Consider the following 26,448-nt stretch of genomic DNA (forward strand, 5'->3'; position numbering starts at 1 on the left):
ATCGAAACCTGCTCACCGCCCGGCGACCACCATTATCGCCGATCATCCAGTATTAATCCACACTGTATCAAGCTTCCCCCTCTAGCAACCTTTTATAAGCCCGGACTTTAACAGCTACCTGCCTTTTGAAATCGTCATGAGACAATTCTCATTCGTCGTACGAGTGCTCCGGGGAAAATGGCCCTGAAGTGTCGTGATATCGTCATACTGGGCACTGGTGCTTTCATTGCTTGGGGGCTGGCTGTACGCTGCCTACCATTTTTGCGGTACCTTGGGTATGCCGTTGGACTAGGCGTTCTGCTTTCTTCAGTCGCCTTCTTGGGTCTTGTACTCTTCACAACCCGGAACTCTAACGATGCAGACAACTCCCGGCCCCAGTGTCTGCCTATCGCGTTTCTCACTCCCCCCAACTGGCAAAGTGAAACGCAAGGTCTAAAGAAGCGCTCCATCTACAACTCCGCCTCCCTCTACCCGCAATCCTTTATGGTGTCTGAAGGTATTGACGAGCTTCTGGCGCTGGTAACCCGGGATTTCATAACGTCATGGTACCGAGGTATCAGTCCGAACCCAACGTTTGTGAGTGAGGTAGACCAAGTGATTCGGGCTGCCATTGGAAACCTACGCGATCGGTTACTTGCGGAAGATCTGATATCACTCATCGTCTCCCGTATATTTCCTATTCTGGCCACACACCTTAAAGAATTCGACGTTGCCGAACGATCGGTGCGGGGACGGAATTTGACTCGAAATGTCACCGAATCCGATGAGCTCGACATTGCAATTGCAAGCAAGTACCGCGATGGCCATCTACATCCCGCTGCACAGCTGTCTCTCTCAGATCAAAAGCTAGTAGAGCAGGAATACCTTAGGAAAGTTACAGTTGGACTACTGCCTCGATTGTTTCCTGAAACCGTTTTAAGCAGTCGTATCGTTTCCGTTTTGGTGAGGGAGCTACTTTCATGCGCCGTGCTTTTCCCTATATTGTCCCTTCTGTCAGATCCTGACACCTGGAATCAGTTGGTGGAAGCTTATGGACGGACAGCTCTTCAGGATCGCAAAACGGTGCGCAAGCTTCGAGCGGCATTAGATGAGCATGCATCGCCGGTGCCCAAGTCAAAACATGGGAATCCATTTCCGCGGCTCTCGCCAACTGATTCAGAAAGGGCTTTTGAGCGTTTTGTTCGGGCCATCCGGCGTTGTAACAATCTTTCCGATGCTAGACGGTTCCGAGCTCTTGTTGCAAGCCAGCTGAAGCGGGAAAGTATGGTAGAAGGGCAAGATCCCGTCTACCTTCGGCGATTAGAGACAGGGAAGAGAGTTCTTGACCAGAAGGTGACGAAACTTTCAGCTCCAGCTAGTAGTCGTGCATCGCACGCCATCGCAGCTACGACGCACTTCCGCAGCCAAAAATCTCCACCAGCTCAAGAGGCGTCCTTGGTGGATGTAATGCATGATGCATCAGGTCTCTCTTACTTTATGGAGTTCATGGACCGTCAACAACTCATGTTTCTCGTGCAATTCTGGATTGTCGTTGATGGCTTACGCAACCCACTCGAAGATGACTTTGGTGATGAGACCTCCCCAAGTTCCACGACATGGACGGAAACAGATAAAAGTGACATGGCTTTAATCAGTGAAACGTATCTGTCGAAACCTCAACTCAAAGTAACGGCCGAGTCGCGTCGAGCTGTGAAAACCTTCTTGAGCGCCGGGAGGCGAGCTACTCCGGAGCAGTATCGCCAAGCTCGGACAGTAATATTGACTACTCAATCTGCAGTGCTGGAGGAACTACAGAATGTCTATTACCCCAAATTCCGACAATCCGACTTATTCTATAAATATCTCGCCTCGGATGAAACATCTCATTTTGAACCTCATACGGCAACTGTAGCACATGAAGATGTCGCCCCTACCACGGAGATATCCGAGAGACGGCCACTTCCTCCATTGATGGGCCGTACAGCATCTCATCCTGGGTTCAAATCGAAAGACCTGCGCAGGGCCGCCGTTTCCTCTAGTGATGTACGGACTGTGGGGAAACTATTTGACGATGACGATTCTCCAAGACGTTCCTTGGATTCCGAGCGGTCTGCCCCGTTATTCGATGACGATTACGATACAGATCCTCTTGCGATGTCAACGCAGAGCCTTGGTCGCGACTCACAGAACGGTGAGAACGAAGCGAGTCAGAATCAGGTAATTGAAACTATGGAGGCTGCATTGAACGATATCATTACGAACGAGCCAAAAAGTAATAGATTAGAAGAGCTCAGAAACAATGATGCCTCGTCTTCTAGGCTATCCAGCAATGATCGATATCCACAATCACCTCCTAGCTCTCTGGAATTCACACGAGTAGACGACAAGACTAAGCCCAACATCTCGTCTCTAGGGTTGGTGGATGAATCTTCGCGACTGGGTGTTTTTGCTGACGATCTCTTTCCCGACCATCATAAATTCATTGAGGACGAATATGAGGAACCCGCTGAAATAGAGGACAAAGATCCAGCCGACGAGGTCCATGAAGCCGCTCCTGGAGATCTTGGCTTGACGGAAGCGATCGAGGCACTAACGGTTGAGATTGAAAAACTTGGATCCCAGGAATCAGTAGTTGATGCCTTGACGCGGAAAGCTGAGCTCACAAACAATACTGCAGAACTCAGAATTCTACGAAAGTCAAAAGCTAGCATCCAACGGGAAATCCGCCGCAAGGACATGCAGCGACAACAGTACATGATCCAAGAAAGTGACAACAGCTTATATGGTCGTTCAACTGTTCGAATTACATCTATTGTTGTGGGGAAAGAAGAGGACGGTCGAGAATTTGCAATGTGTATGTTGATTTCACCTCCTTCCTTTTCCTGATGGTGTTGCTTGACTAACGATTGTTCTAGACGTGGTTGAAGTGCAAAGGAATGCCGGAGAACAAATGCCAGCGGCATCCTGGGTTGTTGCCCGCAGATACAGTGAGTTCCATGAACTTCACCATAAACTCCGCATGAGGTATCCATCGGTGCGGCACTTGGAATTCCCACGGCGACGGATGGTCATGAAGCTTCAACGGGAGTTTTTGCAAAAGCGGCGCCTAGCGCTAGAGGCGTATTTGCAGAAATTGCTTCTCCTTCCAGAGGTTTGCCGAAGCCGTGACCTACGAGCCTTTCTCTCCCAGCGAGCCATCATCCCACGCGACGAGACCCCTCGTGATGGAGAGACTAAGGACTTAGTGACCCGAATCTACAATTCGGTTGCTGATGGTATGGATGATTTCCTGGGCAACTTTGGTGTACTCGATCAGCTCTCGACAGCAGGGCAGAATCTCATCTCTGCAGCAACTAGCCAGCAAGCCAACACTGTAACTGACACAGGGCTAGCGACCGAGGACGTCGTGACTACAGCCGAAGCTGAGGCAGAGCTGAACGCATTTGAGGATCGAGAACTGGAACCATTTATCAAACCGATTTGCGATCTGTTCCTAGAGGCCTTCGAGTTGAACAAAGGCAACAACTGGCTCCGGGGCCGTGCAGTTGTCGTCGTTCTCCATCAATTACTCGGAGGAACCATCGAACGGAAGGTCCGCGAAGGTGCCCGATCCCTAGTACAGGACGAATCATTGCTTCGATACATTGGCGTAGTCAAGGAATCCCTGTGGCCAGGCGGCGTCCTACGTGAAAATAGAATTCGAACGACATCAGAGCGATTGAAAAGTCGCACCGAAGCTAGCCTGGTCTTAGCCACCTTAATCCCGGATATGGCGGGCAATGTAGTCGGACGGACCAATGCTCAGGGGGCCGCGCGGAGAATCTTTGCGACTCTGAACAACCGGCGCCTCAACACTCACTTGATGTACACTATTTTGGATGAGATTGTATTGGTGTTGTTCGGTGGTGGTGAAACGGGACGGATGCGATAACGCATGTCTGCCTCATCCATGAACGGCTTGAGCTTTGGTCATCGTAGTTTCTTCTTCTTTGACCTTTGGTACACCTTTGCGGGCGAGGCATTACTCTTACGGTCTTTGAGGATCAAAGTCTTTGCCTGGCAATGTACCTTGATAGTGTTCCATAATGATAATAGTAATAATAATAATTATTCTAATAATAAATAACGACAACAATAATAAAAACCATAAAGACTCGTATATTCGCAATGATTGTTGCGTCACAGTGCTTCTCGTCCATATCATTGCTAGACCAGGGAGCTCCCCGGTTTTCAGTTCATCATCTTGAATATAGAATGCACAACATACGGCCGAATAGCTATTGTGCAGAATTAACCATCGGGCATAGTCTCTAGGTTATGCTAGCCTTGGATTTTATAAGGAACACCGTTCCTCATGTGTCAGTATTGCCAAGAGTGAGAGAGACTCCTTCTACTGAGGGTAAAGACAGCAGGGGCTTGCACGTAACCTCCATGCCAATAAGTAGACTAGTCGGGATAGGGGAAGACTGAAAATAGAAGTGCAGTAGGATTGAGATTGTAGAATCAAATCAAGCTATGTAGGGAAATCGCCCTCTAGTCCAGGCTTCTACATCCCGAAACAAGCTGTAGGGAAGTGCTCAGAAGCAAAATGAGAGTAAAGATTAAGTCTGGAAAGTACGTCCTGGGCAGAAAAGGAGAGCAACCATTGGCACTTAGCACACCAATAAACATGCCCGTTCTATGCCTCTTCCTTCTTCTTCTTGGACTTCTTACTTGAGGTCTGTGGAGCCGGGCCTTCCTTTTTCTGGTGGACGATTAGGCGTGTCCAGCACTCTTCCTTGTCCCACTCGAAACCAGCAAGGTAGGGTTTATCCAGCTCATCATTAGCCTGCGTAGGAACAGACGTTTGTCAGTTTCACTCTTGTGACCTACAAAGTATATTCGGGATTGTCTCATCGCAGCCGCAAGGAGATTTATGGCAGGGATATTCGACATACCTTCTTCTTGAACTGCTTGTAGATAGCGTCCAGCGCGTCCTTGATTGTGACTCCCTTGAGATTACGAGCAGTCACCTCCAATCCCAACGGGAAATGCAGATCAATCTTCTTCACCGGGGGGGTTACGAGATGGAGTTTGAGGATATCCTTGTCCTCGATTGTAGACGGCGAGGTGTTGAGCTTCCTAGGGAAGATAGAGTTAGTGCAGGACTTAGGGTACTCGAAACTAGTTCTTACCACCCGGTCTTTTGTGTTTCGATGGGGAGAGTCAACTCAATCTTTTTTTCCTCTAGAAGAAGACATCCGGTTAGCGTAGTCCTTGGATAGGTGGCAAGTGCCCTGAGTTCCAGAAGGGGAAAGTTTACCCAAGTCCTTGATATTCCAGATCCCGTCCGACTGAGATGATTGGCGCCTGTGAGTCTTCTTTGACGCCTTGTCGGCTTCTTTCTCCTCCTTGGGAGTTATTGACAAGCCAGCAATGGCAGAATCGACTTTTGTGAGTTCGGCTGACATAGTTGGGGTAGGGGCGAATGTGGGGGAAGGATCAAGAGGAATATCGATGCTGACCAGCGTTAGCGTTGGACGTCATGATAGTGTTACTATTAACAACAGGGTGTATGAAGCTTTGGTATTGGTGCTATAAAGCGAAGAATAGAGAGCATGGAGAACTTACCAATCAGTGGTAGGAATCGCAGAGTAGGTATGGTTAAGATCCGGATAGGATGAGAAGAGGATGAGAGAAGGGATGAGGAAGAAGAGAGTAGAAGAAGAAGAAGTAGAAGAAGAGGAAGAGGAAGAAGAGGGAGAGAGGAGAAGGGGGGAGGGGGCATGAGGGAATGTCAGAAGGAGGGAGGGCAGGTGACCTGACTGGCCCATCCAAAGTACATGCTCAACGGGTACTATCCATTCATTGTACGATACTATACCAGACGACTAGGGTTCCTCCCATGATACCTACATTAGTACGTCGTACGAGGCGGGGTCATGGAACCCTAACTCTTCATTTGCAATTCGAGATTGGACCTCATTGAAGTCGTACCTATTAGCATCCTAGGTACTATCATGGATTTAAGATGGCTTGCCCTTATCCTTTACAGAAAAGAAATAGTAGGTATCTACATGGGGACATACATACACACCTTGTAGTAATACCTACGCATTATAGATTCTGTATCGAGTAATGCTGATTACGATAAGTATTGCAACTTGAGGGAATTAGTATGTTATTATAGCCTTCTTGTCGTAGTCAATCAGTCAGCGACCTAATCGCAATAAGATACTAGAAGGTGGGGTGAGGAAGAGCATTGGGGGTTGGGACATTGCATTCCATTGACTATTTCAGTATTCACCACTTCTAGCAAACAGATAATTGAAGGCTTGCGAGTTATACTGAAATTCAGCATTGGAATGTATCCGGGAGAACCGGATCACACGACAAGAGAGCTGACATCGAGAGCTCCGGAAGTGGTCCACTAAGGCTGCACCCCGCATTCCCGCGCGCTCCACTTGCCCCATCACCTTATACGGAGGAAAGTGATCTTGATTGTTGTTGTTGTTGTTGATGTTGATATTTTCCCCCAAGAAAGCCCCAGGAAGCTAGATCATAATGATGATATGCTCATTCTCTCTCTACTAGTCTTCTCGAGTAGTCATTGACGACATCCATTCCGGGAAGCTTCGTGGTAACTGGTCGAGATGAAAGTAAACCGGTGGTACCAGAATCTCAGGCAACCTTATTTGGAAAACTAGTCTCCGATCCCGTCCAAAATTGGAGGCCGTTATCCATTGATGGAATGCGTAACAAACAGACCCTCACGTGACACCCCATGGTGGAGCCATGTCTGTTACATACTACGTAGTCTCTGTCTCTCAAGAGTCCCTCTGATGCTTATCACATAAGAGATAATAAAATGTAGGTAGTAAATAGGAGTGGCCAGTTGGGATGTATGTATATTCCTCTAAGAGAGGAAGGAATATATTCGAGATGTTTAAATAAAAATTCTATCTATTTCTTTGAAGAAGTGCACTTGAGATCACATTATCAGAACTGGTTTCTTTTCCGATGATCTCTTTATAACAATAACATCATCATCGAAAAAAATGAAAAATGAGACAGTGTGGCCAGATTGGGTGGGGTGATATATCCCATAGAAAGTGGTGATGTTACAATGATCATATGGTTAGAGAGCGGGGTCATACTCCCACTAGACTAGGGTTCTTTAGTAGATCTGCAACGACTTAGTTAGCACTTAACCCCTTCTTGTAAAGGCCTGTGCTCCCTTTTGTCTAGACACGGAAAGGACTTCAGTACCTTCTGTTGATCATGTGCACTAATTAATATTTGGGTGGCAAGCAAACAATTCATGTTCTAGATTGTTACTTGAAGCTTCGGCAATGTTGGAGCTCGCTGTCGAGTACGTACAGCCTTTTTTTCAAACACATACACAGTATAAATTATTGTATTTTAGAGATCTAATTACCTCTCTCTCTATCGCACAATCTACACCAGAATGCATCAGTTAAACACTGGGGTACCGATAACATCTTCGGAGTATGGAGCTGAATTTCAACTACAAATTGCTTGGATGTACAAAGCTCTCCGAAAAGAGACATTAGTAGTAGAGTTACTTACTCGTAAATGACTGTCTAGAAATGTAAGTGTCGAGAGATCCACGACGACCGTCTGGCTTAAAGGGCTTTAATTGTTCGGTCCAGTTGAAATAAGGATGTCGAAGGATTGCTGCCCGTGGGATCCTTCTATACAGCATCACGGCAAAATTTCAATACGGACAATGGTATTGAAACTTCAATGAATAGCTAATTGCAAAAGTTTCGAGCATCTATGGCCATATGAACATGCTCGTACGTAGGTGATACTATACTACAAGTCTATAACGACAACGGGTCACGGGTAAGGTACCCCGAAGCAGTTCCGCAAGGGGCAAGGTGCTTCGGGAGCTGACTAAATGGAAGAGTTTGTCATGTTTGAAGGGCGGTGTACAGGGGTGAAGATACTGCCGTATCCTCATTAAGGCATTAATGTGTCGCGGCTGCAGAACGCGCGACTTGCCAAATTTATACTGAGCTCTTTCTCTTCTGCCCTATTACATTGCCAATTCGCTAGCCAACGTTAGTATTTATACAGAAAGATCCTACGGCTCGTGGCTGACTAGTTTTCTGCAGCTCGATATAGGCCTAGTATTAATTTTCCGATCCGTTCTCACCAAAATCCTGTGAAAAGCAAAAGTTCTCATTCGAATGTCGCTCTTCGGTTCTGTCGGCACTACGTCGACAACAGCGGGCCAAACAAACACCACCGGCGATATATCTAAAGATGTCGCCCTCAATTCGCCTCCTGAAGATAGCATTTCTGATCTTCAGTTTTCTCCCGCCGGTGAACATCTTGCAGTAGCTTCATGGGACAAGAAAGTCCGCATTTATGAGATCAATGATCAGGGACAGAGCGAAGGAAAAGCTCTCTTTGAGCATGAAGCTCCAGTCTTAAGCTGCTGCTGGGCACCGGTAAGCCTAGCAAAGTCTCCTGCTGCTTCATTTCTCTAGCTAACTGACCTTTCTCGCTCTCCAGGATGGAACGAAAGTAGTAGGCGCTGGTGCCGATAAGGCCGCACGCATGCTCGATCTCGCTGCCAATGCTACCACCCCCGTCCAAGTCGCAGCCCATGATGCTCCGATCAAATGCTGCCAGATGATTCCGAACCCTGCTGGAGGCACACCCCTTTTAGTGACCGGCTCGTGGGACAAGACAGTCAAATACTGGGATCTACGGCAATCGACCCCGATCGCCACGGTAGAATGTCAGGATCGTGTCTACACCATGGATGTCAAGAACAAGCTGCTAGTGGTTGGGACTGCGGACCGATACATCAATATCATCAATCTCGACAACCCCACCAAATTCTACAAGACTATGCAATCCCCTCTCAAGTGGCAGACGCGAGTAGTCAGCTGCTTTACAGATGCCACAGGTTTTGCTGTTGGCAGCATTGAGGGCCGCTGTGCTATTCAGTACGTGGAAGACAAGGACTCTAGCTCGAACTTCAGCTTCAAGTGTCATCGAGAGACACCCCCAAACCAACGCGACATCAATAACATTTATTCCGTCAATGCTATCTCTTTCCACCCGGTTCATGGCACGTTCAGCACCGCCGGCAGCGATGGAACCTTCCATTTCTGGGACAAAGACGCCAAACATCGCCTAAAGGGATATCCCTCCGTAGGGGGGACCATCTCCAGTACAGCATTCAACCGCAATGGTAATATATTTGCTTACTCTGTGAGCTACGATTGGAGCAAAGGCTACTCGGCCAACACCCAACAACTTCCCAATAAAGTAATGCTTCATCCGGTTGCTCAGGAAGAAGTGAAGCCCAGACCCGGTACCAGGAAGAGGTAATCTCATCTTATCTGAGGTATGATGTTGGCGCAGTTGGGGGTTTGGTGTAGTCGGTGTCAGCCTTGGGTTGGTATCTTTCGAACTTTTGAGTCCCTTGTCCAGTGATATGAATGGTCAGCGGTCGACAGCTCCCTTCCTGCGTTACTTTCCTGAGGGTTTGGCTGTTTTATCTTTTTATGTTATTATCCCCGATTTATGTACCTTTTTTTTCACTTTTTCCTGTGGGAATGCATATGAGCGAATTAATCTATGATATCTTTGCATGTTTGCAATTTCTCGTGGATGAAAATGCACTCCAGTTCCATGAACAGGGAAACAGTAGACCAATGTGGGATTCTAGTTTCTTTGGGAAAGTTGAAACGTAGAGGGTGCTACCTGTAGAGCATCGATAACTCCCCGGGTCAAAAGAAGGAAAGCAAGGAAATGAAAAGTCATGGAACTTGTATCGGTACTTTTAATATTAGTGGCCTACCTTACCTGTCAATCTGGCAAGCCCTGGAAGTTGTTCCCGCTTCTTGAGGTTGTTTGTTTCTTATGCTCCATTAGGAAGGATAATGAATGGTCACCATAAGTGAATGGAGGTCAAAAAGTGGGGTGGATTATTTTTTTTTTTTTTATTATCAGAGGGCAGGGAGAGAGAGGTTTCTCTGTACCGCGTGGGAATTGTGGCACGGGAAAGCAAAAGATTTAAAAAGAGTAAGATAAGGAAAAAGAGAGAAGATCACAAAACACTTCACTTCCACAATTCTTAAGTCCTCAACTCCTCGACTGCCGGTCGGTTCCGAAATCCGTCCCTTCTGACTCTTCCTTTCCCCTTTGTTGTTCTTCCCTTCTTTGATATCGTTACAACCCCGACCCCCCTCACTTTCGGAAGGTTATTGATATGGAGAACAACTTACTTGAGGGTCTCCTCGACCTGGAGGAAGTATTTTACAGGGAAGGCTATGATTTGGGAGCTGCCGATGGCGCGCAGGCTGGCTACACCGAAGGCAGTGTATTTGCTGTCGAGAAGGGCTTTGAAAAATTCCTCGAAATAGGAAGGCTCTACGGTAAAGCCCTGGTTTGGTCACAAAGACAAGCCGAGCGAGACCCATCCAACACTAGAGATCCTTCCCAGATGTCTCAGCTACCTAGTGCGAAGGATGAAGATTTTTTGGAGCCATCTGTTTGCAGAGAGATGTCGAGCGTTCCCCCCAGCTCTAGGCTAGCGAAGAATGTCGACACACTTCTTGAATTAGTTGACCCGGCGTCTTTGCCCATGCAAAACATAGAGGAAGCCGTTATTGACGTGGATGAGCGCCTGAAGGGCGCGCTAATCAAGGCCAAACTTATCCAGCGCGCACTGGGCGAACGAGACGATGCTGGGGATATACACCCTGACGCAAAAGACTTTCCCCAACAGAAAAGTTCTGGGGATGGAACTGGCAGCATTGAAGACATCAGCTCCCTGAAGCTCCGTCCATGAAGGAAGTTGTTTCTAAAATCATCCTCCTCATTCTCCCTACCAAGGCCACTCATACCCAGCCACCGGTACCCTTCGGAGTATCTCCGATAGAGAAGCCAACAATGATGACATATCCTACTCCCAAGATACGGATTAAATCATCTCCCTTTCTTTTTATCACGGGGACGGGTAATAAGAGTGAATTGAATTGTTGAACTTGGAGGTCGATCATTGCTCCACAAATCTATGGTCACCCCCACGCACCGATTTCTCGATGGCAATCCAATGCCACTTGCCGGTCTCGCGTCATGTCTGTCGGATACGGTCCTGTTGGTGTGACCCCTCGGTTGTTCCTCCCTTTCCTTGCACTGATTTTCCCGGGGGCTGGAGTCCTTAAATAAAAATGTGTGTTTACATGCGTGTGTGTGTGAATTTGTCCCATGATTCCTTCGGAAGAAGAGTATATGTAGAACAATAGACATCACGGTCGGCAGTCTCTTGAACCAACTCCTCCTTTTGTTCTTAACACCCCACCTTTCTTCCTATATATCCGATTCTTAGTCCTCGTGCATCTCTCCGGCCATGGCGTGGTTGCAGTTCCTGAGTCTTGTATTATCTGGGCTCACTCACGCCCAGACTGGAGTGACGTCCCCCATTGCAGAGGCATGCGGTCCTTCAGTAGTATGCATCAATCGTTATGCAAATGTGTTGTCGTAAGTCTATTGCAAGGTTTCATCGAGCAGGGCTGGTTCTCAAGGTTGATCAGATATCATTTCTTTCGAAACGTCTCTACTATGGATGACGTATCTACGTTTGGCGATACCACAGTTGCCAATGGGACTTTGCTGAAGGGTGCCAGCTCGGCCAATTTTCTGGTGTATGATAAAGAAAGGGGTTTAGAGATCCTGGGTGCCGAACCAAGTTATAAGTTCATGTTTGCCGTCTCTGAAGCTGTCCACGAGGCTCCTGTGTACGTCGCATCGCAGAATAAACTCTACCTGTCTCAGCTAGCCCCCCCTCCTGGCTACCTCCCCCAGCTCGTCGTGGATCTGAATGAAGACCCACCAACGTTGTCCGAGTATCTCTCCGATCCTCCTGTCTATGCGCCTAACGGAGGTACATTCCATGATGGCAAAATCATCTGGGGAGCATCGGGTGGTAACCGATCAATCGGAGGCAGTGAACAGCGCATCTCTTTGAGGACACTGGACCCGGAGACCAATAAGTCGGTCACCCTGCTAAACAACTACTTCGGGTTTTATTTCAATACTATCGACGACCTGGCGGTGCATCCAAAGACAGGGGACATTTGGTTCACAGATCCACGTTAGCCACCCTCTGTGCTTATTTTGATATGAACCTGTCAGCTGACCCTTTGAACAGAGTATTCGTGGTTCAATGCCCTCACTGACACTCCGCCCCAGCTTCCAAGTGCTAGTTACAGGTACAATGCCTCGTCGGGCGCCGTTTTCGTGGTTGATGACTCTATTGGCCAGCCAAATGGTATTGCTTTTAGCCCGGAAGGCTCAGTCGTCTATATCACCGACACTGCCGCCGTGAGCGCGCCTGTCGATCCCCAATATGGCCATCCTGGCAGTCTATTCAATGCCACCCAGCGCAGGTAAGGAATATGGTTGGTCATGCCAAAAGATCAAGACACTAACGGAGACATTCCCGGTCAATGTAGGACCGTTTATGCCTTTGACGTAAGCGAAGATGGTACCAGCGCTTATAATAAGCGACCTATCTATATGGCCTCTGGATTCGTCCCGGACGGCTTGAAGGTGGCAGCTAACGGATACATTGTGGCAGGCGTCGGACGAGGTGTTGATGTACTTGACCCCTCTGGTCAACTTCTTTTAACTATCCAGACAAACTATACCGTTCAGAATTTTGCCTGGACTGGCCCCGAACTCAAGACACTCTGGCTTATGGGTAATGGGGGGATCAGTAAAGTTGAGTGGCAACTTGGAGGACAGGAGCTAAGGTGAATCTGTTGAAGACCGGGAAATGTGAGACGCCAAAGATTAGCAGTGTATGCTGGTGTGTTGGGTAAGACCGCCTAACCAAAAAAGAAAACAATACTGGCTCTTGGTCGAGAAGGGACATGCTGACGTTATGATAGTTGACGGTCGTTTGCTGGTTTCTACACATACACACACGTGAAATATATATATTCGAATTATCTAGTCGGTATTATATAATTCCTTAAATCCAAGCGGTAGACTTTTAGATATTTCCCGGCATGGGGCCTGTCAACTGTATCGTAGTAGAGTGATGGATCGAAGGGTGCATACTACCGTTAGCGCCCCGAGGGTGAAAAATAAAAGGAAAACTATTGTTCCAAGCCACGGACGGCCATGGCAAATGCGCCTTCCCTGGTCTTATGGCCACCGATGAAACCGCTGGCATGGACAAAAACTGCACCCTCAGGGATCTTGGGCTTGCCGGTTTTCTCGGCTTCTGCGGCCATAACACCGTCGAGATCTGCATCGCGAACACCACGCCAGGTCTCTGGCAGAGGCTTCCTGGACACAAAGCTAGTTTCATTCACTGACACGCACTGCACACGCCATTTAGACCCTTCAGTAGCACTCTCGGGGTAGAGAACGTAATACACCTCTTCTTCGGAATTGGTCTTATCAGACTCCGACGCTTCCTTTTCGAAGTTATACAAATGCTCTTTCCATGGCACGCCGCCCTGAGGGAGAACAATAATACGGCCGGAAGGATGAACGTCGCGGCGGGAACTGTAGGAATTTCCTACAGTAGTACGTGCAGGTAACCACGACGTACTGGCGTGGTGCAGTTTGCGAGTGAAAACGTTTCCAATGAAGGTACTTGCTCGGCCAAAGAGACTGTCCTCATCCTGAGGCTCTCCGGGCGGGCAGGTCGGATCCGGGTTATTCATGTCGCCCACCACCGATGTGATGGTGATGGCACCATCCTTGAAGCGCTTCTCGAGATTAGCAGCAGATATTTCAGCGGGATCGTAGGCTGAGATGCCATTGTCGTTGGCATCAATGGCTTCGATAAAATCTGTGTACAGTTTTTCGTACAGCAAGTTCACATCGTGATGATCCACAGGCAATGACGTGTGTTCAGCAATGATCGCTCGCCCGAAATGCATGTATACTAAGCCCGCTGAGGATAATTTGGTATTGTGGTTGGGGAAGGTCGTGGAAAAGCTACGCTGATGGTGATCATAGCGGTTGTTGGCGGGGTCATATTCCCCACCCACGTCGACGACAGTATGGCAGGTTGCTAGCTGCGCCGGATCTCTGGTACGGATGAGGGGAGAGGCAGAATAGGTGGGGAGCTGTCGGAGTAGATAGACTGCGAGGGCCTCGTCGGCATGAAAGTGGCCGCTGAGAGATGTATATCAGTAATGAGGGACCTGTCATTGGAGTAAGGTTCAAGCAGCAGTTAAGTGAGTACCTATGAGTCCCAATCAAAGGAGAAGAGGTCTTGATTTTCTTTGCGATAGTCTCGTCGGCCATTTTGAATAACTGTCGGAATCGCAGCATCCAAAAATTTCGCGTAAGTGCACAGAGTAGAAAGCTTGGAGAAGCTGATACCCCAAATACAGAGGTATGGATGGTATGTACCTATTCGCGACTAGACCATCTACGGAACACTCTCTGATACGAATATGGTTATTTAGGGCTTCCATCAGAGGGCTTTCTAAAAGCATGTGAGAGACAGCGCCAAAGAGACGCTATCCCCAAACTAGTAATGGAATTCTGTGGCTGGGCCCAGGCTAGACCCGACTACCTAGCTAAACAAACGATTCACGACCTTACTGTACTTCTTGCGATCCAACACTGGCGATATGTACTATATGTTTTATTAACGACGAGAGGCGATGTGTGGTCATGACAGATAAGTTGTGCCACAACAGGATGAAGAACAGTAACGTAACGACCTGAGGATGTACCCTTGCCCTGGCAAGTTTGGCTTGATCAGGTTTGAGGGGGGATATATCTTGTACTGAAAAGAGGAGAAGAAAGGGGACAAAATATTACAGCACCTCTTCTAATTGTACGGAGTAAATAAAGTCTCGACCGTTGGTATATTCACCATCTTAAGAAAAGGTACGATGTACTCTATCCATACAGTAGAAACATTGTAACCAGCTCGGATTTACATTCATTCTTTTCTGTCCTTCTCTCTTTTTTGTTTATACCTCAGTACACATGTGTTGCTAAGCACTAGCGCGGCGATTGAATGTTAATTATCCACAAAAAAAAAAAAAAAAAAAAAAAAAAATAGAAAAATAAAAAAAAAAAAAAAAAAAAAAAAAAAAAAAAAACCTCAGAGAAAAAAAAAAAAAAAAAAAAACCGGCTTTATCTGGGTTGTACCTTTTTTCATTACAACTGCCACGTGAAAATCATCACATCACATTCTGTCCCGCCTGGAAAGAAAGAAAGCGAGATAAGATCAGAGTGTCCACCAAAGTAAAAGGGGAACCTTAAGGCTTACACACGGTACAGATCGTTAAAAAAATACCTGAAAGCTATAGAGAAAATAAAAAGAGGAACATCGCTCTTGTTCTCTTTAAGATTGATCCATGTGTATTTATCTAAGAGGCCTTGTCTTTCCTGTCTATTTTTTCTTATTCTGACTTTAGTTTTATTTTTAGTTATTTATTATTTATTTTCTTTTCCTTTTGTTTTCCTGTGGTTTTTGGGCTGCGTCGTTCTGCAACGTTTGCATCATTCTTGGGAGAGTTTCTCCGCTCAAACCTCCATCGCGTCAGTTTGCACCATTATCATCCGACTCTCTGCGGCATCTTTTGTTATCCCTCCCCCCTACCTCCTCTGTATAACTTTACCCTTGTGTCTGATCCCCACCGTCCGATGTGGCTCTTCCGGGTTCTCTCGTCCGCTTTTTTCTTGTTCGTGACTGTCTCTTCCATCCCCCTGGCCTTCGATGTAGGCGGAAAGACATGCGGTCTGGCCTTTTCTTTATCTCTAGCCATCTTCTATTTCCTATTTTCCCTTCTGAGACTCACCACCCCCGAACGCTCATGGCTACGTGCCTCTTTGATCACTGTTATTCGATCAACTCAATGGATCATAATTCCGGTCTTGCTGATTTGGTCGCTGAACCGCTTTTCGATCGATACAGATAACACAACTGGATGGGCGGAACGGACTTTTACCGGGAAACGAGCGCAGGACACGTCCGTTCAAGAATGGCTCCTTGGACCTGGTGGATTGGTGGAGTCGGTAACTATAGGAAACTGGGATAAACTGTTGCGATGGTCGACGCCAGTCTTCCAGCTGGTGGAAGGGTTTTGCAGTTTGTTGGTGATACAGGCTGCAGGGCAGATCACTCGATGGCTTGTTAACCGAGGTGGTCGCAGTGATAGCTGGATGGTACGTATCCGTCATGGTTTCTACTCTTGCGTCTTAATCGTTTTACCTCGTTCGTTGTTGTATGAGACCATAACTAAAGATCTGGCAGATCGGCCTTCTGGTGTTCTCCGGGTCCGCAATCTCGAGCGCAGTATACTTTCTCTGGCGCGTTTTGCAGTTCCCTGAGATCTCTAATGTAGATGCTGCCTTGATTGGGGTATCTATCACATGTGCGGTGATCTTGTGCGCGTGGGGGATCGGTAGTGGCCGTGGGAATCCAGTGGAGAGCTCTCTTCTGTTCGCATATATCGTGCTGTGTATCTATCAGATATTCACAGATTACCAACCTTCCTACCCTGTTGAACAGGCTCCCTCTCCCGCGCAAGCTGGGGACTTTCCCCCACTACCGCCGATCTTCATGGCCTCCTACACCACTCTGCTGCACGCCCTGTCTCTTTTGCCCTCCATTATCCATGCAGCTTTCAATGTGATCTCTGCGGTCTTTGGGGCCGTCACCCCCTCCGTCCTAATCTCACTCGCATACCGTATCTGTGTGCTGTATGCATCCACTCGGATCATCCCTGCTGTCCGTGAATCAGGTGCACGGGCTCTCTCGCAGGAAGCCTCTTTGGATGATTCTGATGCCGCTGGCCAGTTCCTGGGTCTCCTCAGCTACTTTTCTCCATCAATCCTGATTGCGGTTTATACCAGTCTCTTAATGCAACACTTCGCCTCTACTTCTCAGGCGATGGGCGGTAATGGAGAGTGGTGGAGCAGCCAAAGGGGCGGCGGCGGCAATCTTTGGCGATGGGTCAACTTAGCCTGCACCATGGCTTTGTACGCTGTGGAGCTATGGCTTGGCGAAAACGATGATTTGGATTCGGGATTAGCTAGCCATTGGAAGACCGACTGAGAACCATGATGGACCACTTGGTGGCACTATGCCCATTTCATACGCGAGACAGTGCAACCTGGCTTCGACGCGTCGGTGCAGGGGACTTATCCCGTCAATTACACTTTCTGATATCAAGCTAATATCGAGAGTTTCTTTTGGGCTCCGACTGTCAGCTTGGATGCCTATTGAAGGAAATGGCAGGGCCATTGTGTGGCGTAAATCTTGGATATTTCAAGACACTAATCAGAGACGGACCAGCACTCTTCCGTTCGCGCCCGGACGACACGCCATTGCCGCAGCTGAAACTCTTGCTTCATCAAGGGCGCCTGAATGCACGGCTCATCACTCTCGCGTCGAGCCCTGTTGGAATGCCTGACGATGATGCCTGAGAGTTCGGACGGTCGTGATGCCCTGCAGGTGTCAATAATGCCTTTCATAAATCAAGTGTAAGACAAGAATGTGTATATTCCCGCGGAGCCATAGTCTGCAAGCATATATGCTTCGATAAGTCTGGAACAATTTACACTAGAAGATGACCGTCACGACGGAATCGAATCTGCCTTGTCTTTTCCATGCACGTTGTCTCCCTGAACCAGTGACCCTCCTCTTTTCTTTTCTTGGTATTAGCTATACTTCTACTTCTTGACCTATCTCACGTCCACATCATTGGCTATCTTCCCTTTGCCCCTTCCTCTTGCGCCCACCTTTGTTACTACTAGTAACGGTAGGAACTGCATCACTATGCAATTGGTCCTCTACTCATGTACAATGCTGTTGTATGTATGGAAGTTAAAATTGATTTCGGTCTTAAGGTGAAACTGGCGGTGGCTTTCCCATCTTCCTTTCCATAGCCCCACCCCCACGAGACTCTTGTATCGGCCATATCCCCATCTCACCTTTCGACATGTGGCGTGTCATAGATTGATTGACTACGCGCCGTCTCGCGAAATTGCTTAGTCCATGTCCATGGGTCCTATACATGATTCCTCGATTATGAATAAACTATTCGTCATTTTGCCACCACCGGATCAAGAACGAGACACAGTTATCGGGATTATGCCCACATCTACTCGGCTGACCTGTCCGGTTGATACAATGTTATGGGCTGTATATATTGGGAGGTATCATATCATTCTTGTTGAGAAAGGCCTGACCAACGAACCACAAATGGCCGAACATGCATCAAATATGAAAAGAGGGGGTGGATACAGGGTACTGAGAGTATGAGCAGTCACAATAAGAGAAACATTTTCAGAGGCACGAGGCGTGATGTCAACAGTGACATGTTCAGATATAGATCAACTTGATAATCGGAAGAGGGAGAACAAGTAGCCTTGAGCACAAAGAGCGTGCACAAAATAGGTAACCTGAGATATAAACAGAGAATGAGAACAGCACTAGTCAAAGCCAGGATATAACTGATGCACAGCAGACGAAGTTAGCCTAGCTAGTGGGAGCCAGCCCAAGAAAATGCATTGCTGCAAGTCTCAAACAGGACTAGAAAGACACTAGTAGAAATAACTGTTTTAGTTAAGAAATTTGTCACCAGATGCACTGGATTTTTGTAGTTGGCTTCCAACTCTCTTTCCTTCAAACCTTGCACAGCAGTGAAGCACAAGCTACTTGAAACAACCTTTCTCGCGCACTAACCCTCACCTCCACTCTCAAAGAAAGATAAGGAAAAGTAGGCAGAGACATCAAGGAAGAGAAAAAGAAAAAAAAAAAGGCTTAGTGGGGAAGACAAGGGTAAGGTAGCTTCGTGACGAAATCATGGAACACAAAACCATAGCGCCAGGCTCTTTTTTATGTGACCATCACCGGGCAGGGCAACAAAAACCGAAAACAAACATGGACGATGATGATGATGCAACAAACAGCAAAGGAGGGGGAGTATCAGAAGAGAATATGAGCCAAAGGCCGATTATCGCCGGATTGGAACGCCACTGCGAGCAGGGGGCGGACTCACGCTGGGTTCCTTTGCATCTTTAAGTGCAGCGGTATTACCCTCGGATTCATCAGCGCTAGTTCCGCGTTGTAGATAGCTCCCTTCTTTCACCGGGCTGCGGCTTTGAAAACCAATGGACACCGGGTGCCCACTGATGCTGCCATGTATCTGCTGTCCTTGAGAGTTGATACTGCCACCATTGCTGGTAGCTGCTGGGTTATTCGTCCCAGGAGAGGTAGCCGTCAAATGAGGGATATTTTCGGGGACAGGGTGCTGAGAACCAATATTGGTGACACCCACATCAGAGGCCTTGCCGGCCTTGCTCAGGGCGTAATCACCTGAATCGAAGTACTTCCGCTCCTTTACCATGAAAATCCGTCAGCCGAGTGAGCAAATTCGAAGGGACGTCAAACCCACATACCTTTAATTTATTCTGCAAGAGATCCTTCTTGGTGGGCATCTTTCCGTAGAGACGCAATAGGCGTTGCTCATCGGGGGATAGGGACTAGGTTCATAATGACAGTCAGTTTTGGGTGCAAATGATGGAGGGGCGGCAAATGGACGGCTCACGGCAGTATCGACTTTGTTCTGCTGGTGGGGATTCATATTGATAGAGGGGAGATGGAGGAAAAGTTCTACGAAAGTTTATTTTCACCCAAGGGGTAAACTGGCAAGAATAGACCTGTGCCGGTCTATGAAGATAATGTGTAGCAGGTGAAGTAGTAAGTGACTGAGAGCTAGAAGGCGGGGAGGAGGTTGGATGTAAGGTGAAGAACGGGTGTCGTCAGAGAACCCCACCACCGAGCTACGGGAGTAAGTAACCCGTTTTTGTGGATGAGTTCCCAGTGGAATATAAATGATCAAAGTTCAGTGTGTATTGTAGACACAACCGGAAGGAGACAGATGGCACAGCAGACAGTAAAGCAAAGGGCCTGAAGAATAGATCGTGTATACTGAAGGTAAGTACTAAGTAGTAGGATGGGGGGGAAATTCCGTCTAGTGGGCTGCTGTATGGTATGGAATGGTATGGTAATTTATCCAGTATTGTCCGTTTCCAAATTTGGCCGCGTTTCCACTCTGGGCATAATTGAGTACTCTGAACCTTGAGAAAGAAGGCTTGACACTTGTGTCGAGGATAAGGCATCTAGTACTTGATTTAGGTCCAGTCCTATATTCATTTCCCGTAGACCAAGTCTTCAAGTGAGTTTCCATAAAACTTTTGGGGCAGTTGGTGTGTTGGTAAAGTCATTGCAAAGAACATAGATAACCATCTACCATGACCTTCCATGCTATATTAAACTTTCATGTCGGAGGTACACACAGTACGGAGTATATTCCATATATATTCTCGGGCCCATGAGTTATTGCAATTATTAGAGTACTTATTATCATTGAATGTGAAGAATTTATCGAAAAACACATTTTTTTGGTCTTTTCCTTTTTTTTTATCTCCCCTCCTCTCTTCTCTCTCTTTCAAATCTACAGAGTGCTCCGTATTTGTGTATTATTTACTTATCCTAATTTCTCTCGGTTGCTCCAAAAACGGCCACTTCGTCATTGATCCCGAATTCACATCGGCCTACCATCTCGGCATCATATTACCTCAAATTGCTCTGTGTTAGACTTTCTCATTTGGAGATAGCTGCCTCTCAAATTATAGTACAATGACAGACCAGAACTCCTCCACAAACCCAGTCACCATCGTGGTTGAGCATTTGGACCCTGAATTGGGGGCTTGGTCGGCCTTGGAATATGGCTGCATCGCTCGCGAATCGCATGCGGCTGGCAGCCGATTTCTCCTTAGTTCAGTGCCCACCTCCCTGCAGATGCCAGAAGAGTTGGCCGCGACAGAAGGGTTAAAAGTCGAGCACCGCAGCATTGAAGAGATTTTTGCGGATCGAAAGTCTAAGGTTTGTCTGTTAGACCCCGCGGCTCAGGCTGAACTGAGCCCCGCCGATGGAGAAATTTTTGAAGTGTTCCTTTTCGGGGGCATCCTTGGTGCGAATTCCCGGTTTTCCATTGGGGGTTCCAACCCTGGCTGACTTCTAGGGGACCTTCACGTCTATAGGCGATCATCCTCCGCGAGGCAAGTATTTCATCGGAATTGGTGGAAGAGAGACGTATACCGCGCATGCTACTAACCGAGACTTACAGATCGCACGTCCGAATTGAGAAAGAAGGGTTATGCTGGAAGACGACTCGGTCCCAAACAGATGACCACTGATACAGCCGTGCGCGTCACCCGCATGGTTGTGCATGAGAAAGGTTCAATCACTGACTCGAGATCCCACTTACCCATGACTAGTGGGAAAGCTAACGATTCAACAGTACCCCTAGAGAAGATCCAGTATATCGACCACCCGGAGATTCTAATCAGTGAGCATGAACGAACTGAAATGCCCTTCCGCTACGTGAAAGGTGATGATGGACAACCTATCATGCCTCAGGTGTGTGCCTTGTAATTTCACTCCTTGAATTGACCACTACTGACAGATGCGCAGGGGATGGTTGATCTTATCAAAAAGGACGCCGACCAGGGCATTGATGATCTTTTCTGATCTGGGTTGGAGAGTCCTCTACAAGGTGTATAAGGAGGGGAAGAGTAAGGGAGGGACAAGAGGTTGAGCAAGTGCCCTTATTAATCTTCATCGCCTTGAACTGCTATATATCTCTAACCAGACTGAAAAAAAAGAAAAAAGAAAAAGAAAAAGAAAAATAAGAAACAGTCCAATAGATATGCTATTTAACCAAGTCGGTCCTATCTGTAGTATATATACAAGGAGTGTTTCCGTACATCGAGGGGCGAAGGACCACGTCTTACATTGTCATGAATAAAGACTATTGATGGTCTGTACAAGAAACCTCGACTCATCATGCCAGACGTTCATCGTTGCCCTATAGATCCCCTAAACAGGCAATGAGAGGGTCCGGTACGGTATTGAAAATTAACAAGGGAAAAACAGATACTCGCTCGATCAGCAGGGCACCTGGGCAGATCTTGGCGGCTCGAGTCGAAAGCGGTCTGGAATTATTACAGTCAGTAGTACGATAATTGCCGCCGAAACGACTCCATCCAAGGCCACGCCATCGTCTCCGTTTATTCTTGACACTATTATTATTCTTGATTCGATAGACGGGCCTGTGGCTGTGTGGCAGCAAAGAATCATCGTTTCCTCTTCTCCTACATTCTCTCCGATCCGTTAGTCCTTCGCTAATTCATCCTGCTGCCACGGCTACTTACCACCCATATACCTCAATCTTTGGGAGCAGCAGAAGGACCATCCATGCGGACTTAGGCGCTGCTCTAGTCCTCGTAGGACCTGGAATTCTGAACACTACTTTTACCCCCCTGCCCCCCCTGCTTTCGTGGTTCTTCTACTCCCTCCATCCGCCCTCTTTAATCCTTGAGGCATGTTTTCTGCAATCTCGCGTGGGTTCCCCGGAATCAAAACGGGCGACACTACCTCCTTTTCCTTCAAGTCACTATGGCTGCTATCATTGCTCGCCTTGTGGGGCCCTCCATTGACCTCGGCCAAGTCAGCTGCGGATTACTATGTTCGCTCGTTGCCAGGTGCCCCCGATGGACCCTTGCTGAAGATGCATGCTGGGTGAGTTCGCCACTACTACCGGATCTCATCTATACATCGTTACCCCCCCCCCCCCCCCAATCAGGACTCCATTGCAGAGGTTTTGACCGCGGCTCTTTGAAACAGGCATATTGAAGTGGACCCACAGAACAATGGTAATCTCTTCTTTTGGCATTACCAAAATCGTCATATTGCCAACCGTCAGCGAACTGTAATCTGGCTTAACGGTGGCCCAGGATGTAGCTCAATGGATGGTGCATTGATGGAGGTTGGCCCATATCGACTGAAGGACAACAATACGTTGGAGTATAACGAAGGTTCTTGGGATGAGTTCGCCAACTTGCTTTTCGTGGATCAGCCGGTTGGAACCGGCTTCAGTTACGTTAATACCGACAGTTATCTTCATGAATTGGACGAGATGTCCGCGCACTTCATTATATTCTTGGACAAGTTTTTTGAGCTTTTTCCGGAATATGAAGGTGATGACGTATGAAATTCCTCGGATTGCCGTTTCACTGCCTAGCCATAAGATTCTGACTCTGGCAGATTTACCTTGCGGGCGAATCCTACGCCGGTCAGCATATACCATATATTGCGAAAGCTATTTTAGATCGGAACAAGAATGCGGCAAGCCCATGGAACCTTCGCGGCCTTTTAATCGGCAATGGTTGGATCTCTCCTGCGGATCAGTATCCCTCTTACTTGACTTTCGCATACGAAGAAGGCCTTATTGAAGAAGACAGTCGGACCGCGAAGAGCCTGGAAGTGTTACAGTCGGTCTGTCAATCGAAGCTGGAGACAGGTGGAAAAAATCAAGTACATATTGGTGACTGTGAAACAGTGTTGCAGGAGCTTCTGTCAAAGACTCTAGACTCTGACAACAAATGCTACAACATGTATGATATCCGCCTCCGCGATACGGCTCCGTCATGTGGCATGAACTGGCCCCAAGATCTAAAGGATGTGAAGCCGTATTTACGAAGGGCGGACGTTGTTAAAGCTCTGAATATAAATCCTGAAAAGAAGTCAGGGTGGGAAGAATGCTCAGGGGCTGTCAGCAGTTCTTTTCTTCCGAAAAAGTCAGTGCCAGCTGTTCAACTACTTCCCAGTCTACTCGAATCGGGGATTTCAGTTCTTCTCTTTAGCGGTGATAAAGACCTCATTTGCAACCACGTTGGAACCGAGCAGCTTATAAACAATATGAAATGGGGTGGTGGCGTCGGCTTCGAGACATCACCGGGCGTCTGGGCTCCCCGGCATGATTGGACTTTTGAGGGCGAACCAGCGGGCATCTATCAACACGCGAGGAATTTGACATATGTTCTTCTTTATAATTCTAGCCACATGGCGCCTTACGACCTCCCTCGTCAAACTCGAGACATGCTTGATCGCTTCATGAAGGTCGATATTGCAAGTATCGGTGGTAGCCCTGCAGACTCGCGCATTGATGGTGAAAAACTGCCTCAAACATCCGTGGGTGGTCATCCGAACAGCACCGCAGCCGAAGAGCAGGAGAAGGAGAGGATGAAACAGGCAGAATGGAAGGCCTATGCCAAGTCTGGAGAGGCAGTTCTCGTGGTTGTCATCATTGGCGTTTCTGTCTGGGGCTTCTTTATTTGGCGCAGCCGCCAACGACAACGCAGGTATCAAGGCCTGTACCACGAGGACGTAAGTGGGAGTTCCGTTCTAGAGCGCTTTCATAACAAACGCTCAGGAGCGGATGTAGAGGCGGGAGATTTTGACGAGTCAGAGCTTGATGATCTCCATTCGCCGGACATGGCGCGAGAACATTACGCAGTGGGGGAGGACAGCGACGAAGATGATGTGAACCGACAGCATCAGCGAACAACCATAAATCCAAGCTGAGGAGGTCATATACGATTTTTTTTTTTTTCCATTCTTCATGGTCAATCTTCATGCTATTCTCTTTTTCATTTTCATCTATGCTATTGCCCCCAGTGTACCATCTCTTGCCATGTCTGTTGACCATGTTAGCATTATCAGCTTCTCCGAACTAGTAAGATACATAGACATGAATGTGACTACATGAAAGCTGCAACGCAAACACAGCGGATGGGGCTTCGATCCTAATGTTCCGACTTAGTGAAGTCTCCCTTCTTGCTTTCTATAATGCCGATTTCGCAACCCTTTCTACCCGCTGGCTGTCCGACATAACTATTCAACCGGGACGTAACCACCTCACGCTGCAAAAATTCTCGCCCTGGATCTCTTTCACGCCCCGAAGAATTATCTCCGAAGCGTCCAGACCTTGATACTTCCATCGTCTGCGGTTGTAACAAGCACTTCCTCGTTTTCTGTTCGGTATCGGTCCGCGCGCGTCGCCCATGTAGCATGATTGATCTCGTAGATGCCATGGGCACCTTCCAATATCGCAATAGCTACCCATTCTGTATGAGGTTGAGGTGTAGGAGCAGGTGTATCTGTAGGAGTATTGGTGTCTAGCGTTTGTGCTGGTGTTGTCAAGAACAGCTCCTCGTAGACCACGATGCGTCCATCTGCACCGACAGAAGCTAATAGCCCAGTGCACTTGCTCCATGCAACCGCGTAGATGGAGAGCTCATGCATTTGTGGGAGAAGAGCGTCTTCTTCCCACGTTTCGTCGGTGCCTGTTGGCCGAATGATACTAGGGATACCCGTACTTCCAACCTGTGGTTCTGCCCGCTGTTCTTTAGGCTTTCGTTTCCAGATGCGGACTGTTCTGTCATCGGAGCATGAGGCGAGACGAGGGCCAGACATTGCACGCTGGTCCTTCCATTCAGTAGACTGGGACGTGCCCTGCTCACACCCCGCAGCAGTAGATGGCACGTTGTCAATACCCTCCCAGTCTAGATGCCAGACAGTTCCCGTATGACCCTTGATGCATGCCACCTGGCCCCAATCATCGATATCCTCACGCCACAACCGAATGGTGTCGTCGTAGCTGGCGCTGGCCAGACACTCCTCCACGGGATGCCAGGCGACACATTTTACGTCGCCTTCATGTTCCTGCATGACAGCTACGGTCTCGAAATTGTTGTCGCCGTCATCCAAGTCTTCCCAGATCCATATCGACTTATCTCGGGAGCATGTCGCCAACAACATCCCAGATGGCGACCACGACACTGACTTGACTTCGCTGTCATGTCCATCTAGGAGGACAGCGAACCGCCATTCTTCATCATCTTCATCATCCTGAGTATCACGCCCATTCCCATCGAGTGTCTCTGAACTCAAGCCCCGGGCATCTGTGCCAGCCTCTGCCCGACCATAACTGTCCCACCGTCGCCAGATCCCCACTGTTGCGTCAAAACTTCCCGTCGCCAGAACACTTTCGCCTTGTACATGTGGTTTCCAGGCACATGTGCGCACGCTGCGTTTGTGACCGCCTGAGATGGTCGAGAGAAGCCGAAAATTGGTTAGCGAGTATACACGGACAGTTTTATCGGAGCTACAGGTCGCAACAATGGGGAGAGAGGGATGGGGCGCGGTCAACCACGTGCGTTCGAGGGACGGAGGGGTCAAATCTGACAGCAGTGTAAGAGAGGCAGTTGGGTTTCCGGTCATTGTGAATGTATCTTCCTTTTCATCCAACCCTTTTTGATTGTCCCTAGTTTAGAAGGCTTGCTGGAATTGCAGACTGGGAGCGGACAGAATATCTGCTGTAGTGGGGGGGTGGGTGGGGTTGGGTTAGATACACTTCTGAATCTAAGATACCTACTGGCCATAGAAGCGACTTCCGAGCGTTGAGTAGCATTTTACTATTTAGGGGGAAAGGAAAAGATATTTAAGATTGTAAGATATCAGATTATTGTTATACTCATAAACGATTACTGTTATTGTAATGTGAGCAAGGGAAAAAAAAAAAAAAAAAAAAAAAAAAAAAAAA

General features: G+C 47.8%; 11 protein-coding genes across 11 annotated transcripts; 7 read left to right on the top strand and 4 right to left on the bottom strand.

Moving 5' to 3' along the window:
- Positions 1-177: 177 nt before the first annotated feature.
- On the top strand, positions 178-3,910 carry rgsC (putative intermediate filament protein (Mdm1); the record flags this gene model as incomplete). Its single annotated transcript, XM_032085483.1, has 2 exons — positions 178-2,833; positions 2,895-3,910. 2 exons carry the CDS (start codon positions 178-180, stop codon positions 3,908-3,910), a joined length of 3,672 nt encoding a protein of 1,223 aa, XP_031935933.1.
- Positions 3,911-4,657: 747 nt separating this feature from the next.
- BDV37DRAFT_288378 (uncharacterized protein) lies at positions 4,658-5,429 on the bottom strand (the record flags this gene model as incomplete). Its single annotated transcript, XM_032088263.1, has 4 exons — positions 4,658-4,807; positions 4,917-5,100; positions 5,154-5,205; positions 5,282-5,429. The coding sequence occupies 4 exons, from the start codon at positions 5,427-5,429 to the stop codon at positions 4,658-4,660; spliced, it is 534 nt and encodes a 177-aa protein (XP_031935934.1).
- A 2,605-nt stretch (positions 5,430-8,034) lies between these two features.
- On the top strand, positions 8,035-9,972 carry sonA (putative nuclear pore complex protein (SonA)). Its single transcript, XM_032083496.1, has 2 exons — positions 8,035-8,438; positions 8,503-9,972. Exons 1-2 carry the CDS (start codon positions 8,175-8,177, stop codon positions 9,328-9,330), a joined length of 1,092 nt encoding a protein of 363 aa, XP_031935935.1. The 5' UTR covers positions 8,035-8,174; the 3' UTR covers positions 9,331-9,972.
- Positions 9,773-11,076, top strand: BDV37DRAFT_26028 (Yae1 family protein). Its single transcript, XM_032083226.1, has one exon. It carries the CDS (start codon positions 10,214-10,216, stop codon positions 10,793-10,795), a length of 582 nt encoding a protein of 193 aa, XP_031935936.1. The 5' UTR covers positions 9,773-10,213; the 3' UTR covers positions 10,796-11,076.
- Positions 11,077-11,356: 280 nt separating this feature from the next.
- BDV37DRAFT_275987 (SMP-30/gluconolactonase/LRE family protein) lies at positions 11,357-12,888 on the top strand (the record flags this gene model as incomplete). Its single annotated transcript, XM_032085484.1, has 6 exons — positions 11,357-11,487; positions 11,541-12,100; positions 12,158-12,395; positions 12,462-12,724; positions 12,754-12,809; positions 12,850-12,888. The coding sequence occupies 6 exons, from the start codon at positions 11,357-11,359 to the stop codon at positions 12,886-12,888; spliced, it is 1,287 nt and encodes a 428-aa protein (XP_031935937.1).
- A 49-nt stretch (positions 12,889-12,937) lies between these two features.
- Positions 12,938-14,354, bottom strand: BDV37DRAFT_263018 (MYG1 family protein). The gene is made up of 2 exons (XM_032083497.1): positions 14,213-14,354; positions 12,938-14,142 (listed from the first exon to the last, which is right to left on the bottom strand). The coding sequence occupies exons 1-2, from the start codon at positions 14,299-14,301 to the stop codon at positions 13,110-13,112; spliced, it is 1,122 nt and encodes a 373-aa protein (XP_031935938.1). The 5' UTR covers positions 14,302-14,354; the 3' UTR covers positions 12,938-13,109.
- Positions 14,355-15,634: 1,280 nt separating this feature from the next.
- Positions 15,635-17,729, top strand: BDV37DRAFT_290933 (ICE2 family protein; the record flags this gene model as incomplete). The annotated part of the gene is made up of 2 exons (XM_032088824.1): positions 15,635-16,156; positions 16,245-17,729. 2 exons carry the CDS (start codon positions 15,635-15,637, stop codon positions 17,046-17,048), a joined length of 1,326 nt encoding a protein of 441 aa, XP_031935939.1. The 3' UTR covers positions 17,049-17,729.
- An 875-nt stretch (positions 17,730-18,604) lies between these two features.
- On the bottom strand, positions 18,605-19,680 carry BDV37DRAFT_26074 (endosulfine family protein). Its single transcript, XM_032083261.1, has 3 exons — positions 19,546-19,680; positions 19,397-19,480; positions 18,605-19,335 (listed from the first exon to the last, which is right to left on the bottom strand). The coding sequence occupies exons 1-3, from the start codon at positions 19,579-19,581 to the stop codon at positions 18,952-18,954; spliced, it is 504 nt and encodes a 167-aa protein (XP_031935940.1). The 5' UTR covers positions 19,582-19,680; the 3' UTR covers positions 18,605-18,951.
- A 671-nt stretch (positions 19,681-20,351) lies between these two features.
- BDV37DRAFT_263023 (SAM-dependent methyltransferase) lies at positions 20,352-21,602 on the top strand. Its single transcript, XM_032083498.1, has 5 exons — positions 20,352-20,973; positions 21,044-21,061; positions 21,130-21,240; positions 21,304-21,422; positions 21,477-21,602. The coding sequence occupies exons 1-5, from the start codon at positions 20,640-20,642 to the stop codon at positions 21,531-21,533; spliced, it is 639 nt and encodes a 212-aa protein (XP_031935941.1). The 5' UTR covers positions 20,352-20,639; the 3' UTR covers positions 21,534-21,602.
- A 662-nt stretch (positions 21,603-22,264) lies between these two features.
- On the top strand, positions 22,265-24,619 carry kexA (serine-type carboxypeptidase kexA). The gene is made up of 3 exons (XM_032083302.1): positions 22,265-22,583; positions 22,689-23,049; positions 23,109-24,619. Exons 1-3 carry the CDS (start codon positions 22,387-22,389, stop codon positions 24,426-24,428), a joined length of 1,878 nt encoding a protein of 625 aa, XP_031935942.1. The 5' UTR covers positions 22,265-22,386; the 3' UTR covers positions 24,429-24,619.
- Positions 24,620-26,232, bottom strand: cia1 (iron-sulfur cluster assembly protein CIA1). The gene has a single exon (XM_032083308.1). The coding sequence runs from the start codon at positions 26,124-26,126 to the stop codon at positions 24,810-24,812; it is 1,317 nt and encodes a 438-aa protein (XP_031935943.1). The 5' UTR covers positions 26,127-26,232; the 3' UTR covers positions 24,620-24,809.
- Positions 26,233-26,448: the final 216 nt, after the last annotated feature.

This window comes from Aspergillus pseudonomiae (genome assembly GCF_009193645.1).
Source record: "Aspergillus pseudonomiae strain CBS 119388 unplaced genomic scaffold BDV37scaffold_116, whole genome shotgun sequence".
NCBI classification, from domain to species: Eukaryota; Fungi; Ascomycota; class Eurotiomycetes; order Eurotiales; family Aspergillaceae; genus Aspergillus; species Aspergillus pseudonomiae.

Excerpts from the sequence above, each read along its gene's own strand:
- sonA (XM_032083496.1), top strand. The coding sequence starts at position 8,175 with ATGTCGCTCTTCGGTTCTGTCGGCACTACGTCGACAACAGCGGGCCAA. Across the intron at positions 8,439-8,502 it reads TAAGCTGCTGCTGGGCACCG|GATGGAACGAAAGTAGTAGG; the intron begins GTAAGCCTAGCA and ends CTCGCTCTCCAG.
- BDV37DRAFT_26028 (XM_032083226.1), top strand. The coding sequence starts at position 10,214 with ATGGAGAACAACTTACTTGAGGGTCTCCTCGACCTGGAGGAAGTATTT.
- BDV37DRAFT_263018 (XM_032083497.1), bottom strand. The coding sequence starts at position 14,301 with ATGCTGCGATTCCGACAGTTATTCAAAATGGCCGACGAGACTATCGCA. Across the intron at positions 14,143-14,212 it reads CCTTTGATTGGGACTCATAG|CGGCCACTTTCATGCCGACG; the intron begins GTACTCACTTAA and ends TACATCTCTCAG.
- BDV37DRAFT_26074 (XM_032083261.1), bottom strand. The coding sequence starts at position 19,581 with ATGAATCCCCACCAGCAGAACAAAGTCGATACTGCC. Across the intron at positions 19,481-19,545 it reads AGAACAAAGTCGATACTGCC|TCCCTATCCCCCGATGAGCA; the intron begins GTGAGCCGTCCA and ends TTATGAACCTAG. Across the intron at positions 19,336-19,396 it reads TCTTGCAGAATAAATTAAAG|GAGCGGAAGTACTTCGATTC; the intron begins GTATGTGGGTTT and ends TTCATGGTAAAG.
- BDV37DRAFT_263023 (XM_032083498.1), top strand. The coding sequence starts at position 20,640 with ATGACAGACCAGAACTCCTCCACAAACCCAGTCACCATCGTGGTTGAG. Across the intron at positions 21,241-21,303 it reads CATGGTTGTGCATGAGAAAG|TACCCCTAGAGAAGATCCAG; the intron begins GTTCAATCACTG and ends ACGATTCAACAG. Across the intron at positions 21,423-21,476 it reads GACAACCTATCATGCCTCAG|GGGATGGTTGATCTTATCAA; the intron begins GTGTGTGCCTTG and ends ACAGATGCGCAG.
- kexA (XM_032083302.1), top strand. The coding sequence starts at position 22,387 with ATGTTTTCTGCAATCTCGCGTGGGTTCCCCGGAATCAAAACGGGCGAC. Across the intron at positions 22,584-22,688 it reads TTGCTGAAGATGCATGCTGG|GCATATTGAAGTGGACCCAC; the intron begins GTGAGTTCGCCA and ends TCTTTGAAACAG. Across the intron at positions 23,050-23,108 it reads CGGAATATGAAGGTGATGAC|ATTTACCTTGCGGGCGAATC; the intron begins GTATGAAATTCC and ends TGACTCTGGCAG.
- cia1 (XM_032083308.1), bottom strand. The coding sequence starts at position 26,126 with ATGACCGGAAACCCAACTGCCTCTCTTACACTGCTGTCAGATTTGACC.